The sequence below is a fragment of the Phoxinus phoxinus genome, assembly GCF_949152265.1.
Source record: "Phoxinus phoxinus genome assembly, chromosome: 18".
NCBI lineage: Eukaryota > Metazoa > Chordata > Actinopteri > Cypriniformes > Leuciscidae > Phoxinus > Phoxinus phoxinus.
The window spans coordinates 7,989,108-8,007,284 of NC_136893.1; the positions used below are offsets into that span (position 1 = coordinate 7,989,108).

At 39.7% G+C, this 18,177-nt stretch overlaps 1 protein-coding gene across 1 annotated transcript in view; it reads right to left on the reverse strand.

The window, feature by feature from the left end:
- plxna1a (plexin A1a) overlaps positions 1-18,177 on the reverse strand; it is a 220,602-nt gene that overhangs the window by 62,734 nt on the left and 139,691 nt on the right. Inside the window, exons 11-12 of the mRNA XM_079589633.1 lie at positions 4,077-4,173; positions 1,609-1,799 (exon numbers count right to left, since the gene is read on the reverse strand). Of these exons, the coding sequence (XP_079445759.1) occupies positions 1,609-1,799; positions 4,077-4,173 (288 nt within the window). The remainder of the gene's footprint in view (positions 1-1,608; positions 1,800-4,076; positions 4,174-18,177) is intronic.

An 18,177-nucleotide genomic window follows, 5' to 3' on the forward strand; every position in this document is an offset into this window, starting at 1 on the left:
ATCCCAAATCAGAGAAGAGTGCTCAATGCATCCTTGAAAGCCGGGGATTCCAGCCTTTTGGCAGCCCGTGTCGATGTACCTATTTGCCATGAGAAAGTTGGTCATTCTCCTTGCCAGAACGGAGAAGAAAACCTTTCCCTCTACATTCAACAAAGCAATGCTTCTGAACTGGCTGATGGTCTGGGAGTTCTGCTCCTTGGGAATAAATACACCGACTGCTTGCTGCCACTCTGCCGGGACTTGCTGCTTCCTCCAAGCTGTTTTCATTAGCTTCCACAGTACCTTGACAACCTGCGGGCAGTTCTTGTAGAGCTTGTAGGGAAGTCCATTCGGCCCTGGGGCTGATGCTGACCTTGCCCTCTTGATTACCTCCTCCACTTCTCGCAACTTAGGTGGAGAACTGTCGAACGGTAAAGTTGGGGGGGCTGGCCGTGGTACATACCCTGGAGAACCAAGCTGTGATGCTCGTTTGTCGTCACTATACTGGCTCTTGATGTATTGCTCCAGCTCCTCCTTACTGACGTTCAACTTGCCACTTCTCTTCTCGTCCAACAACTGCCGGGCATACTTGAAGGGATCTCTGAAAAAGTTGGTTCTCTCTTTCTCTCTTCTCTTCCTCCTCCTTCTAATCCTCCTTCTAATCAAGCGAACAAGCTTGAGCGACTAATTATCATAACTAATGTGTGTTTATGAATGTTTATATGTGACCCTGGATCACAAAACCAGTCATAAGTCGCACGGGTATATTTGTGGCAATAGCCAACAATACATTTTATGGGTCAAAATTATTGATTTTTCTTTTATGCCAAAAATCATTAGGGTATTAAGTAAAGATCATGTTCCATGAACATATTTTGTAAATTTTCTACCGTAAACATTTATTTTTGTGAGTGAACGCAGCACAGTCGTGAACATAAATGGACAACTTTAAAGACGATTTTCTCAATGTTTGGATTTTTTTGCACCCTCAGATTCCAGATATTCAAATAGTTGTATCTCGGCCAAATATTGTCCTATCCTAACAATCCATACACCAATAGAAAGCTTATTTATTCAGCTTTCAGATTATGAATAAACCTCAATTTAAAAAAAAAATACCCATGTAAACTGGCTTTGTGGTCCAGGGTCACATATGTGAATAAAAGCCTAAATTAAATCTGTTCATCATATAAAGCGATCAAGTCTTACTATTTGAAGCGTCAAAGTGGTTGTTGCGTAGCTGTCAATGGAGGGACAGAAAGCTCTCAGATTTCATCAAGATTAACCAAAGTCTTACGGGTTTGGAAGAAACATGAGGGCGAGCAATTAATGACAGAATTTTCATTTTTAAGAGTACAATTATATAAAGTATATTGATCTGAACAAAATTCAAATGCCAAAATAATAATTGTTTAAAAGAACAATAGAACTACTCAAAAAACCTAATACAGTAAAAAGTGTACTTGATAGACCATTAGATGCAAAGAACAGTTGATGAACCTACATCTTCAACACTGCTCTGCAAAAACAACACCTGTTAAATGCTCACACGGTAAAAAAGTGTGTTTGACAGCCTTGTAAATAGTGAATGTGTTAAATGGAGTGTGACAGAATGAGAACGGGTGCTACCTTGTTGATTTTGGGGTGCGCGCAGCGACTGTTTCCTGCACTGGGGTGCATCCAGGTGCTCTCTAGAGGAGCACACTCCTGTCTCAGCGAACACTTCTTCTCCTGCACGCACCAGCCGCAGTCGAACCGGGGATCCGCTTTCAGACACATCCCACAGCTGTCCCGCATGGCGTAACACTTGTACAGGTGCGCTGTCGAGAGAAACAGAGATAAAGAGAGGGATAAATATGCAAGCAGAGCAAAGGACAAAACCTTGCGACCGCACATCAGATGAATTCTTCATTAACGTGCCAAGTTGCTTGGCAACCATAAACCATCTACAGTTGAGCTAATGAACTGTAATACTCCACTGAAGAAATGTTTATTGAGCTTATTAGAATAAATGTGATTATTTTTAAACAACGGTGTCTTTTCTTTTATATTTCTGTTACAGTTTTAGTTGTGTTTCACCTACATCTCACAATAAGCCTAAATACAGCCCTTTACTGTAGTAAAATCATACAAAACCTTGTTTGTTATTTAATTTAACGCACTCAACATAGAATAAAACAGCTAAACCCATCCTTTGCTGGTCTTTGCTGGTTTAACATGGATGTGGTTGGCCAAACTGGCCATCTGAATTTGAATGAATGATTGTATGGTTGTGTTTTGCTATTGGTGGATCTCATGTGAGTGACAGGTTGTCCCGCCCTCGACTCAAGCCACTAAACACATCATCAGAATAGAGATGGGAAGGGGAGTTATTTTGATTAAAATGTGAATTAAAATAAGTATAACAATAATCTGCACTGATAAATCATTTATAATAATTAATACTCCCTAAACAAACAAGAATGGTCCATTTTGAATTCATGGTGACTTTAAAATGAGAGCACAAACACATTCTGCTATGTTTTTTTATTATCTAAAATGTTCAAATAGTTCCCTTTAAATGTCAACTGACAGGAAGAGAGATTAAAAATTGGATGATTTATGAAACAAAGGTATCACTTCTGCTACCGCTAGCAATTAGTGAATTACAGATGTTAAATTCCCATTGTAAAGAGAAAGATGGCAGATTTTTCATGGATCCCTGGAGCTTCATGGGACTGGGTGAATGTTCTGTTGCCTGGGTGTCTTAGACTGCCGCCGGACTTCAAAGGCGACAGCGTATCCATCCGTCTCAGCCTCATGCTAATCTGATTAGCCACGGCTAAGCTTAAAAGTAGCGCTGCGCTAATTAAACTGAACCAAATGAATGATTTAATTACATTAACATTTCCACTTTACAGCAGGGCAAAGCTGGGGTTTTTCTCTGGCAGCGTGGCGAAGATGGATAAATTTATTGTGCTATAAAGACAGAGCTGAGAGAGAGAGAGAGAGAGGGGGGAGAGAGGGAGAGGGAGAGGGAGGGAGAGAGAGAAATATCTCAACTAGTTGGAGAATATACAATGATTTTATTTTTACACATACATTTAGAAATTTAGTGAGATTTATGCTTTACACAAGGAAAATAAATATATGTCAATGTGGTTAAAAACTAAATTCAAGATGCTTTTCTTGCATATATTTCCTTATATGTAGAAAACAGTTTTGCTGCTTAATATTTTTTTTAACTGATATCGTTTTTCCAGATTCTTTGATAATACAAAGCTTTTTACAACAGCATTTTTTAAAAATATGAATCTTTTGTAACTGTATAAATGTCTGTCACGTTTGATCACTTTAATGCGTCCTTACTGACCCCAAACTATTGAGTATAGACAAGTAATCATAAAATGAAATGACATTTATGAATCAATTTACTTGTACTCTACCCAACCAAAGTGACGCATTCATCAATTCTACCTTTTGAAACCGACCACATGAAGGCATCTTAGTAGACGGGATGTTACACAAACATGGGATCTGGGTCCGTCTTAATGCCTTCCCATCTCTGTGTACAATAGCATTTTTTAGATTTTGTTGACAGCGAAGAGATGGGAAAAAGAAGAACGGAAAAGCGTGGCACTCGTTACCATCACTCAAGGTGCCGAGAGCTACGTTTGGCCCAGGTGTGGCGATCTATTGGATGGCCCTCCAGAGTCACCGTTCACTCAGCGCTCTAAATAGCTCCTTACAAGCCTGACACTTGAAATATTAGCAGCAAATGGACCTGGACTCGACCCAAAACGACCAAAGCGCTCATTCTGAGGTATATGAAGAGTCAGGCTGAGCCATCGAGATGGGGATGTGAACCCATAACCACGCTTTCTCGACTGACACCCTTTTCATTCTTTCTGAATGAGGGTTTCACACGGTTTCTCATTGTTTAGCGGCGGCGAGCTGCAGTCACAGCTCAGGAAGGACCAGATAAGCTGTATGGAGAGCAGTGAGGCCTGACATGCAGCCAAGCATAAAACGGCCCTAATTCATCTTCACAGAGGGGTGGATACTACAAAAAGAGTGACTATAGAGAAACGGATGTGTCTGACTGAGGCGAGGTTTACCTTGGATATGGTAGGGGTTGTCAATGACGAAATCTCCATTCCACACAACTGATAGGTCCACCGGCAGGTCGCTGATGTCATTTCCTTCATAGTCATACTGCAGAGAGAGAGAGAGAGAAAAGAAAGATAGATATGACTACATGCTGTTCAATACACTTGGTAACTGATGTTTTCAGACTGTTTGTATTATACCGGCCTCCATCAACTAAAATTCCCTTCATCAATTAAAGGATTAGTTCACTTTTTAAAAAACTTTTGCTGATAATTTACTCACTCCCATGCCATCCAAGATGTCCATGTCTTTCTTTCTTCTGTCGAAAAGAAATGAAGGTTTTTGATTAAAAAACATTTCTCCATATAATGGACTTCAATGGGCCCCAAACGGTTCAAGGTCCAAATGACAGTTTCAGTGCAGCTTCAAAGGGCTTTAACCGATACCAGACGATGAATAAGGGTCTTATCTAGCGAAACGTTCCGTCATTTCAAAGATAAATAAAAAAGTTTAAGTTTTATAAGCACAAATGCTCGCCTTGCTCTGTTCTGTGATGCGCGTTCGTGACGTCATGTAATACGCAATTACGTTGAAAAGGTCACGCTTCTACGAAAAATTTCTTTTAGGCTTTTTAATATTACAACACCCAGGATACGCACACGAAATGGGCATTTTAAACGATAAACTGACACAAAGACATTTGAATATGTGTATATGGCCCTCCTTCCGCAAATTTGTAAACACTGACTTGGTGAAGCGTGACCTTTTCAACGTAATTGCGTATTACGTGACGTCACGAACACGCATCACAGAACAGAGCAAGGCGAGCATTTGTGCTTACAAAACTTTAACTTTTTTATTTATTTTTGAAATGACTGAGCGCTTCGCTAGATAAGACCCTTATTCATCGTCTGGTATCGTTTAAAGCCCTTTGAAGCTGCACTGACACTGTCATTTGGACCTTGAAGCGTTTGGGGCCCATTGATGTCCATTATATGGAGAAATGTTTTCATCAAAAACCTTAATTTCTTTTCGACTGAAGAAAGAAAGACATGGACATCTTGAATGTCATCGGGGTGAGTAAATTATCAGCAAAAGTTTTTTTAAAAGTGAACTAATCCTTTAAAGCAATACATCACAAAAAGGTCATGTTTTACAGTGATTTTACCACAGGTTCAACAATCATCATGTGGAAAATATGGGTTTGAATATGATTCACATCTTTTTTCATCCCACTCTTCCTGCTTATCACCATACATCTCTGTCTCTACAGTGTGGTTAATACACCAAAAAGTCAAAAAGGCACCAAAAAAACGATTAAATGACACATCGAACAACATTTTCAGATCTGATTACTCCCACTTCTTATCATCACTTCATGTCTTCTCTCTATAGTGTTTATCCTCTAAAAAGACTAAAAAAAAAAAAAAAAACGGTTGGAAATGAGGCTCTTGACATTACTCGATCCCATTACCCTCACTTCTCACTATTGCTTTCAGTCCTCTATTGTCTTTCCATCCACTAAAAAGACACATTGCGCTGTAGTGTTTATGTGGGAAATACTGACTTTTTTGCTTTTATTTTTAACCATAATTTCATGTCCGCTCTCTACTGAAAAGACAGGAAAAAAATTGCTGGACACAGTCGACTGTAGTGTTTATGCAGAAAATGAGAGCTTGAATTTAGCTTTCATTTTTCGATTACCATTTCCTACACTTCTCACCGTCTTTTCCGGTTCTTTTTCATATGTAATAATATTTTAATATACCATTTAATATGCAGGAAATACGGTTTTGAATCTGACCTTTATTTCTGAACCAATTATTCCTATTTCTAGTCATAATTTCATGTTTTCTCTCTACTAAGGACAAAATGTCAAAATAACAAAACAAAAAAATGCAGTAAACATTCAGCTGTGGTGTTCATGCAGGAAATTGGAGTTTGAATCTGGCTCGCAACTCATTCCCTGTCCTCTCTCCAATTAATAAAAAGACAAATATGCCCAAAATATCACACACAAACAAAAAAAATGCTGAACACATTCAATCTCATAGCATCCATGCAGGAAATAAGAATTTGAATCTGGCTTGCGACATTTTCCGATTCCCATAACCCATGAATCAACCCTTTTTTCATGTCCTCTCTCTACTGTAACTGTGAAGCTAATGCAAGACATAAGAGTTTGAATCCAACAATATTTGTCTATCCGCTAAAACGACCTAAAATAAAACAAACAAGCAAAAAAAAAACTTAAACACAAGACAAAACAAACAAATCCCCTGCAAATACATTTAAGTGTGCATGCTGCCAATTCGACGTGACCATATTGTTGTGCAGCACATCAGTGATTTACTGCACTGATCCTGACATGCAACTGGAGGCCGCCGGGATGAAGAGCGCTCAGGAAAACGCACGCAGACCGTGTTCCGGTGCACAGCTCGAGCTCAGCCCTGCTGAAATGGCAGCGAATGAATGAAACATGCTGGCTTATCTCGCTCCATGTAAATCTTGCCATTTAAAAGTGTATCCTTGAGAGAGAGAGCGAGAAAGAGAGTGAGACGGATAAAACGGAGAGAGCAACAGAGTGAGACGGACAGCGAAGGAGAGACAAGTCAGGATTCTCATCACGCAATTGTGAGACTGTCAGATCAATATGGGGGGAGGTGAAAACACTCCACCCTGACAGCAGCCTCCTCTCTGCGGCCCCTCTCGTTCACACACACTCCTTACAAGCACTGATAAACAGCAGCAGACATTCAGCACACTTACAGGCGAGCTTCTAGTATCAGGAACCGTCTCTTCAAGCAAAGCTACTGACTCAGAACCAGCGCGCAGAAAGAAATGCGATTTGTCTGTGCGCGTCCTGTCCGTTTCTGGATGAGCTGAGGGGTCGGTGAGTGCACGGGAAAGAGGAAGCGAGACGGAAACGGGGCGGAATAGAATGAGGGCATGTGGGAGAGCTCCAGAAAAATCTAAATTACAGAGCGGAAGCCATTCATTTACACATGAAACAAGTGGCGGAGTTTAGGCGTGAAGCGTGTTGCTGGGACTTAAGTGAAATTGGCATTTCCAATTTGCTTTCTGACACATCTCATTTGGCTTCAACTGTCTCCAACATACACACACATGTGCAAACACACACGCACACGCACACACGCACACACACACACACACACACTAGTAGACCATTGAGACTTGAACATACACAATACACGTGAAGACAATTTTGCAGTGCATTTCAAATGTGTTTGTATGTAACATCAAAACAGTTTTTGTGCAGAAACCATTTCAAGGCGACAACCTCTCGTTGAGTGTATGAAAGGAATCACACATAATCACCCTCATGGCGTTCCAATCCTGAATACCCTTGTTTTTAACAAATGAACAACAAAAAAAGAACAAAAAAAGAAAATTATGAATTAGAATGTACTTCTTTTCCTTGCAAAGAATGGGGGGACTGGATCTTTAACCCCTTACCAGACCCCATTTTTGACATACATGACATACCCAAAATATAAAGGTTGCTGGTAATAAGTCATTCTGAATAGACACATAACCAAAAAAAAAAAAAGATAACACATATTTTAGTTGTTTTACACCGTGTCCTACTCATAACCAGAAGCGATGTGATTAGATTTCAGCGACAAGCAATTTGTCTGTCCACACCAGATGCAACGCGACTATGAGACGTGACCAAATCACTCAAAGACCACAGCCAATCAGAAGAACGTGTGGGCGGAGTCTCTCTGCAAGCGCACTGCACTCGCAACGAAATGGATATGTGGCCTACATAAGTACATTTTATGAATCAATACACCATTTTAACATGATTAAAAACACATGCTGAGTGAGTGAAACAGTCTTTGTCATAGACACTTGTTTATTCACGTTAGTTCTGAGGTGAATTATCCATTGTCACTTTCAGTATTACTCCAAAAGTCACGCAAAATGATACGCAGTGGGAATGTTTCCATAGAAAGAAAATGCACTAGACCATATATCTTATTTGTTATCTTTCGAAACGACGGATAGGTTTTTAAATGATCTGTCATTGTTTATAAAATGTAGCGCAACAAAACAAACGTTAAAGCGAAGACTAACAAGTATGGTGAGCATAGGACCGGTTTTGTTCACATTGCACATAAATCAGGTTTTTTTCTTTTCAAATCTGATCTTTATGACTTTACCCGTCTGTCATGCTGCAAGTGATGAAATCAGGTCCGTTTGTTCTGACAGTGCAGTCAATATCCGGTATATCCACATCGGTTGCTGCAGTACTGATTTAAGTGTCAGCGCGACAGCGAGAGTCTTACTTCTACTATAACTGAGTAGCTGTCACTGTGGAAAGCGAGGACGGAAATCGGAAAATTGCCTTTGCTCACGTCCATCATGACATCTCACCATGATGAACTCCCGAAGTGCATCAGACAACATAAGCATCAGAGGGATTACATCACTATTGACAGATTCATGCAAACACCGCCTCTTAAACCACTCACCTGTTCACTCATTCACCATTTAATATATTAATGTTTAATGCGTCTGAACATACACAAAAAGATGTTTGGGGTTGGTGTGTTTTTTTACAAATGTTTTTGGAAAGATGTCTTTTATGCTCACCAAGAATGCATATATTTGATAAAAAATACACTAAAAACAGAAATATTATTACAATTTAAAATTACTGCTTTCTTCATTCAGTGTCACATGATCCTTCAGAAATAATTTGAATATGCTGATTTGCTGCTATATAAACATTATGAATGTTGAAAACTGTTGTGCTGCTTAATATTTTTTGAGTAAACCGTGATAAAAATATTTTTATTTGATGAATAGAACGTATAAAAACAGCATTTAAAAAAATATTTTGTAATAATATAAATGTCTTTACTGTCACATTTGATCATTTTAATGCATTCTTGTGAAATAAAAGTATTTCGATGTAAAAAAATAAAGTGCAACTGACACCGAAATGTATAAAACACATTTTAATCAGATTTCAAATCCCATACGAATGTGATCAGATTTAATGTGGTTCAGATTACAAACAACTACAGTAAACCGATTTGCCACTTGACTTAAGAAAGGTTTGTAATCTGATTTCAAACTATATAAATGTGAACCGTTTTTAAAAAATAAGAATTGCCGTGGTTAGTTACAAACATCTAAACAGATTTGAGTCGGACACGGCAAAAAATAAATAAATAAATCAGATGTTTGCTGCCTGTCTGAACAAAGCCGAAGAGTCAGTTGACGACTCTTTGAAAGGCACAAGGTCAAGGGTAAACCGCTAAACACCCTCGAGTCACAAGGCCTTTCTTTTGACAACTAATCATTGGCAGCTTCTCTCAAAGCTCCAATTTGATCAAACACATCCTCCACGCAGACCGCAGATGACCTCCACGCTTCCAAACACACATTCTTCCCTAAGCAGACATGTGAACCCTCACACTCCTCCTGCCTACGTCTCCTCACCAGCGTCCCAGCTCCATTAAACTTTAAAGAGCTCCAGCTGTCCTCCCACACATGCGTCGCGTCTTAACAACGGTCGTCGCTGTTCTCCGAGGGCCGTCCGAAAACACAGCTATGATTTATTCATATCATCATTAACATGCCTTTGACATTACACTACGCTCTCACCTCAGTCAAACAATCGGCAAATTCGATGCTAATCGTTGCGGTAACATCGTGCAACCGAGGTCACGTGACTTTTGGTGACCACAAAATGGCTGGAAACAACTAAATGGTGCATTGTTCTTTACAAAAAGGTCACATGCAGCATTTATGGAAAAGGTGGAGGAAAACAACGGCCTCTGTTTGGTGAGAGAGGGCAGCGTGAGAGGAGCTCGGGGAGGAGCTCTCCGTCTACTTGAGACTGGATGAATAATAACGCTCATTATTCAGCCCGTGGTCATCATGGAGACATGGCGGAGAGTAATTAATTGCTTGTGCAAGTGTGAGTTCCCATGAGGCCGATGGAGGCCTCCAACACAAGGTGAGGAGAAACACGCACATGACCCAATTAAGAATAACCATGATCCGGCAACTTATTCCATACGCGCTGAACCTCACACACATGCATGCAATGTCTTTTTTTTTAAAAGCCCCTCAGGTGCTGAGCTGACATGGCAGGTGTTGATAAATGTCACTGTCTCCTAGACTGTGACATACTCTATACATTATTGTCTTTGTGATCACTACGCCCACACCATGCCATGGTTATGTGTTTTCAAAATAAAAAATGTGCTAAAAATCTCGAAAATAAAATATACTGGTCTCATTTCACCTCAGAAAAAGAGAACGAATGAATGAATTTAAGCCTGCAACCTATAAAAGTCTATATTGTGCACAGTGACATTTTCATGACAATTACATACATTCTCCCTCAAGACTTACCATAATTACCATAATGCGCCTGGACATTTTATATAAAAAAAAAAATGATTCATAATATTCTCATTGGGGATACGGCTTCATGTGGCGCTGCTCAGACCAAGATTGAGATTTGCTGCTTGTGATCTGGGTTTATTGAGGGTCTTTTGCTGTGTTTGCGTAGTTGATCACAGACGAAGTGTATTAGATGCAATTTTCTGACGTTTTCAATAAAGTGGGTCTATATATTTTTTAATCCGTTTTTTTTATTATAAACACAGATACTACTGTTATAAAAACATATTTGTGACATAAGACGATGTGCTGAAGTTCAAACTGAGCATCAGAATGGGGAAGAAAGGTGATTTAAGTGACTTTGAACATGGCGTGGTTGTTAGTGCTGGACGGGCGGGTCTGAGTTTTTCAGAAACTGCTGATCTACTGGGATTTTCACACACAACCAACCATCTCTAGGGTTTAATGGTTTAAAAAAGGAGAAAATATCCAGTGAGCATCAGTTCTGTGGGTGAAAATGTCTAGTTGATGCCAGAATTTAGAGGAGAATGACCAGACTGGTCTGAGCTGATAGAAAGGCAACAGTAACTCAATTAAGCAAACGTTACAACCGAGGTGTTGCACATCAACACCTCAAACCTTGAAGCAGACGGACTACAGCAGCAGAAGACACACCAGGTGCCGCTCAGATAAGAACAGGAAACTGAGGCTATTCACACAGACTCACCAAAAATTGGACAACAAAGGATTGGAAAAATGTTGCCTGGTCTGATAAGTCTCGATTTCTGCTGCAAAATTCAGATGGTAGGCATAAACAACATGAAAGCATGGCTCCATCCTGCCTAGCATCAACGGTTCAGGCTGCTGGTGGTGTAATGGTGTGGAGGATATTTTCTTGGCACACTTAGTACCAACTGAGCATCCTACCTGAGTATTGTTGCTGACCATGTCCATTGCTTTATAACCACAGTGTACCCATCTTCTGATGGCTACTTCCAGCAGGAGAACGCACCATATCACAAAGCTCGAATCATCTCAACCTGGTTTCTTGAACATGACAATGATTTCACTATAAGCAAATGGCCTCCTCGGTCACCAGATCTCAATCCAATAGAGCACTTTTGGGATGTGATGGAATGGGAGCTTCACGTCGTAGATTTGCAGCCAAAAAACGCTTTCAAGCTGATTTTCCCTTTTCATTTTGATGTAATATATGACCAGGATGAACACATTAAGTGTCAAGTGATAAAAGTTTGCTTCAAGTAAATCTGATCTTCACTGTTCTTTACATGACAAAACATTTTATCAATCACTTTCATGCAATTTCAGCAGCATCTTTCTAAAGGTATTTTGCCACTTATCAGACAATCATCTTTGTAAACGGCAAGGGGAAAAAATCCCCCACCAAAAGTAATTCAAATGAACAAATTGCCCGTACAAGAGTGAAAGTAAAACGACTTTGCAGAGGACAGGCTGGAACTATACGCACTGACCTTAAAAGAGAATAAGAAAGCATTAAACTAACTTCTGAACATGATAAAAGACAACAAGAACACCACTTATTATGCCTCCAGTTATAGTACCTGAAAGGTGTAAGCAGTTGTGCATGTACAATAGTCTGAGAATAGAGTAACATATGAGTTGTATAGGTCCTCTTTCTTTCTCTCTCCACCTGCATGCCCAAAATGCATAATTACCCTCACAGGGGAAAATGAATGGAGGCCAGAAATAGAGAGACACACTGGGCATCTCCCCAGCCTGCGCCCGTCCTCTGCTGGCAAGCCCATTGATCAGGGGGATGGGGGGAAGAGGGGGGCGTACGGATACGTGCGGGTGAGGCAGGAGATTCCGGGTCCGTGGGGCTGGAAAGTGCCGATGTTAACAAAACAGACCAGCTGCTGGAATGTGAGGAGCGAGGGAAGAAAAAAAATGCCGCCTTTTGTGTGGGTCAGTCTTATATAATTAGTCATTTTGATAGCATACCTGTGCGCCTGGGTAAAAATAACACATCAGCACATCGGGAGGGGTTTTAAACACACACACACGCACACACACACACACACACACACACACACACACACACACACACACCTAACACACAACATTCAATCTACTATTTTGTTCCTATAGTACGGCATGTCATTGTTAATTGTCAATAAGTTCAAAAAGACAGTTATAATTATAATCATAAAGAGTTTGTGTATATTACTCTAGTATACATAATGAGAAATATCTTATTGATTGCATAATACTTTTTATGTTTAAGAAATTGCACAGTGCGGGACAGGTTGCGCATGTAAATGTAATTCTTATTGTTAGTGGTTTGTTGAAATCACTAATTCCAAGTACTAGTGATACTTGACTAACTTTGAAGAAGAAGAAAAAAAGAAGCTGTCATTATGCATTTGTAGCTCATTATGCGGAGTTGTTTTATTGGTGCAACTGCTGTGTCGTTTCTTTTTGGCGGCGAGAGTCATTTCGTCAAGTGGCTGTAGCTCTTGAATTCAGCTCTGAGCTCATGGTGAATCTTCTTCCTAGCAGGAGCTCGGCTCCGCAGGAGTGTGTGACACACTCTTAACCCCGCTGTGGGAAGCAACTGAGACTCCTTCAGTTATTCACCTCTCCCTCTCGCCCCAACATACGAAAGCTGCTTCCCGCTCCCTTCCTCAAAAATGATGACCCTTCTCCACCTGAGCTCATTTCCCCCTGCTTCCTTCCTATCTTTTTTTCCCCCCTCAAAGTGTTTGGGGAGGAACTGGTGTGTTGAGTCTGAAGCAAAGCTTCTCTCTGCTGCACGGCTGCAATTCATCATCATTTTATCTACGACGGCTTTTAATTGGATCCTATCAAACTCTCCCGATAGTCCTCATTTTGCTGTAGACGGCGTAGAGGAGATTCTGGATGAGATTTTTCTTCCCTTTCCCCCCTCTGTTCCTTTCCATCATTGTGTTGTCTCTGTCAGTCTCTCGTTCTCTCTCTCTGGTCATTTATCTGAGCTGAAGGTAATGTTGTAAAGCAGAGTCTGATACCATCAGCCTGTTCTGTTCATCTCCTGGGTCCTGAGCTGTGGCGCTCAGAGAGAGGGTTCTGTAGAGTAGAGCGACTTTAGGTCTCTTGTCTTGTCTTTTATACACCCATCTTCACTCCTTCATTCAATTTCCTCTCTTTTACATCTTTTCCACCAAATGTGTGCTGGTGCCAGAGCACAATCTGTGAGCCGTCTTGCGTTTACAAAACTTGACTTAACTGACTACACATCCCTCCCACAAACATGCATATTGGTCTTGGTTTATGAGTCTTACCCAAAAAACATCCTGTTACCACTTTTTAACCCTCATGTCGTTCCAAAACCTGTATGACTTTCTATCTTCTGCAGAACGCAAAAGAGAGTTTCACCTGTTTTTGTCAATGAAAGTCAATGGGGTCCAAAACAATATATATATATACAATTTTAAAAAACTCAATTGAAGGTGAGTAAATGACAATATTTAACATTTTCACACCAACAAATTGCAAATTAATTTTGTTTTTGAATACATGATTTAGTAATCTCGGATAATATTAATTTATAAATATACTCTTTCCTATTTTCACAATAAATTAATGTTAATTTATATAACAACTAAACTGTTACAAATGTACTAGTACATGTAATATTGGTATGTGTAGAAATGAGCATAAACCCAAATTAATAAATGCAGTAAATGTATTGTTCATTGTTAGTTCCTGTTAGGCATTGTGTTAACTAATATTAAAACATTATTATTGTTACTTCATTTTTATCTGCATCTAAGTATTTCCATCAAGTATTTGTATCCCAAAATTAAAAAAAATGGATAGAAACCTGACTCGTGATTCATCAGGATATCATATTTGTAGTTAAACAAATTAATTAACAATTAAAACTGTGGGGAAAAAATGAATCTGCTACATCAGTTTCAATCCCTATCATGCATTTGGCATCACATTTGTCCAGTACTGCATCTCTTCTACAGACACACACTTTGAGAAAATACATGGCTACCCGAATACATCGGCAGACAACTAGATATAAGAACAAACCAAACAGAGTTTGAAAATCAGATAATAAGTTCTTCCTCCTTCAGTATCAACCTGCTAATGTCACTGATGTTCTTTCTTCTCAGCACATCTCATCCTAAGCTGTATATCCTTTGTTTACTCAATCGATTGAGTCAGGACTGCCCGCTTCCCTCAGCGTCCCAACACTCTGTCGTGCTTTATTAACCCGTCTCTCTATTGTCTTAAGCAGAGAGACAAAGGATCGAATTGATCAATCTCAGGCAAACACAATCAGCTCCCCCTCCCTAATCATACAACGCCAGCCATCTGCCCACTGTGAGCCTGGGATTCCACCAGCCAGCTGTTGCCTCCAATCTACCTGGCATGAGATTGACCTCAAACGACCAGCGCTGAGGAACGCTGCTTGCAATATCATTCTGTAACTCACGATAAAAGTGACCAATTACACATCCAGCGCTTATCTTGTACATCCAATTTTATGCCATTTCTGTGATGCATTCTGCATTGTTGTTGCCAATTCTGTGGAATCTGTCATATTGTCTACAGTAGATAGCTAGCATAGCTGAGGTTTTGTCAAATTCGCACACACAATCACTTGAAAGCATCAGTAAGCATGTAAAATAGTGAACAAATATTTTGTAAATAAAACTAATATTTGAACCAAATAAAATGTGCTATGGTAGCGATATGCGATTTTTTAATATTATTAATATATATATATATTTCATTTAAATTCAAATTGGTATTGGCAAGAGTTTATCCCTGCAACATACAGTGGTCCCAACTATTATTATTAAGTCTTAAAAAATACCTGAATGTCAATGGATTGGAAAATAATACTGAAGAAAGGCAGTACAACCACATTATTTTATGCATTTTATGTATTTTCAATTATAAAACAATAGTGTTCAACAATCATTTGACACTTAGAGGCTATCAAACTTGAACCTGAAAACTACTTCATGAACTGACAAGAAAATAAATAAATTAAATCACCATTTCGTTAAAAATTTGGCTCAAAAAGTAAACACAGTTCAAAGAAAAACTCTAGAACAATTTTGTTATTTAATGTTTTGACATTCAGATATTTGTGAGTGTGTCTTCAATGTCCAAACTCTTTTTGAAGTCGTTTAAAGTAGCAACTCAGAACTTTAATGTTAGCAAAAAGTAACCAGATTATGTAATGTTACTCACAACACTGCCGCTGGCAACCTTAAAATGGCATTTCTCAGAAACAGCAGTGTTATGGCAAAGCAAACCGTTCAAATCCCTTTGAATTCGACAAAACCATTAGTCAGAGTTATAATTAATCATTCAGATGGGGAAATTTTCCGTGGACTGAATGAAAAGAACTACAGGGGCTTTTGGGGGGTGATTCATATCCGACCTGCCGTCTGGCACCTCAGCCAAATCGTTTTAATACAAAAGTTCTTGGAATTTTCCGGGACCGATTCAGACCGAATTCAGACCATCTATTGACGAACAGTCATTTAATCAGTAAGGAGTGACTCTGTGAATGTCTAAAACAATAGTGACTCTTGATCTATGCCAAAGCCTGTCATTCTAAACATGCTCCCACTTCTGGTAATGGAACTCTCACGCAGGGCTACACAGCACTCATGCTAAAATCACTGCAAGCTAAGTAACTGATAATTGCTGGCATTTAATGGTGTAATTGCAGTGGGATCTTAACACGGCTGTAATTGCGGCTCTCATTAGGAGTGACAGGCTGTCTGGATACCCAGCAGCACAGAACCAGTCCCGGCGTGGTTCCGTCACCGGCGTAAACCGCAGATGACCAAAGGGACCTAATCTTAAGAGTTTCAGCTGAGATAGAGATGATCCATGATTGTTCAAGAACAGCACATCACAGAATCATACTGGTTTTGAGAAGTTTTTCATAAATGAACATGCTACTTTTTGTATTTTAACCACAACATCTGAGTTTCAAATACGTTAAAACAACTTTCTAATTGGTTCTTTGGAGATCAAAAGGAGACATTTTTAAGACTGCTCTTTTCCATGCAATTATGGGGGCTTAAAAGGCACCATAAAAGTGGTTCAAATGATTTGAAATGCTCCATATTACACTCTAAAAAATGCTGGGTTGTTTTAATCCAAATCTGGGTCAAATCTGGACAAACCCAACCATTGGGTTAACATTTTTAATTAAAAGATTTAACCCAACGGCTGGGTTTATCCATATTTGACCCAAATTTAGGCTGAAACAACCCAGCATTTTTTAGAGTGTAAGTTTCCTGAAGTCATGTGAGGAACAGGAATGGAGATGGAGCAAATAAGTCATTATTTAAAATAATAAATCAACTCTAATCATGTTTACAAGAGAAGTGGCAATGCCTAATTGACTCAATTCATGAATGAATCATTGTTTGAGTTGGATCTTATCAATGAATCAGTTGATCCGATTCACTGAAGCATTCTGATTTGGCTCTCAAGTTCAATTTAATGATTCAATCATCTGGTTACAGTGAAAACCAACTTAAATTTCAGTCTTATCATTACACAAAGCTATCTTCAGAAGACATATAGCAAAGGATTCATATGGACCTCTTTATCAGTCAATTTATGAAACTCAAAAGCTCCAGTTCCCATTCAACGTAAATGCATGGAAACGTGTGACTAGCACACCCAACGGAAATTCTCATGTTGTGTTCCAGAGAGGATAGAATGACATGAGGGCTAGTAAATAATGATAGTTTTTCATTTGAAGTGAGCTAAACATTTGAGAAACTCATTCAGAAATTCCACCCTTCCTTGCAAAATTCGAAGAGAACCGGTCGCTTATCAGCCGGCAGTTTTTGGCTCTCGTTGACTGTTAAAGTTAACATCACTCTGGCTGATGCTTCCAGCTGGCGGAGACAGAGGAATAGCTTCTCGTCAGCGACGCGCCAATCGCTGTTGATTTGAAACGGCTGCGACAGCAAACAGTCGATAAAGTCTTTAGCGAGACAGCTCTGTGCAAACTCTTAGCCGTGTAATTAGCTCCCCCTCAGTAACACCGGGAATCTCAACACAAAAGAGAAAGAGGCTGCGTCCTATAACGGCCATCAATAAGGCATGGTGAGGAGTGTCACGGTGCCATCAAACACCCAAGCTTCCTCTCTCTGCCACTAATGACTGCCTTTGCAAAGCAGTCTGTTAAAACGATAACAAGTGGCACGTGTTTCATCAGACCCTAATGGTCCACCAGTGCCTGCCCAGTGCCTGATGGGATTTTTGACAGGCAGACAAAATGTTGATTGGCCAGAAGGTAATGAGGGGGAAGGCTTGTGTCAGCAGTGCTGTAAGAAAATGGCCAGCTATTTGGACTAGCGTTTCTCCACCAATAATGACTTTTAAACAACTCGCGGAGATGTGAGGATTTAAGCGAGTCACGGCTTGTCAGAATGACTTTCGGTCCATTTGCCTGCGGTGCAGGTCCACTGGCCCATGTGATCATAAAATACACACGACACTCTCTACAGTAAGTTTGGCTAGAAATTCTTTCCAATGGAAAGGAAAATCCCCAATGGGATCCCATTAGCATCTCAATTGTTTCTCCTAGACAGCAATGCAATCAAATGAAGAGTAAATTAAAGCTGTTAAATTAAAGTCTCCTATGCCAGTACTCATAAGTGTCTCTTTTCCTAAATGCTGCAATTAAAAGTCAGAAATCTCAAT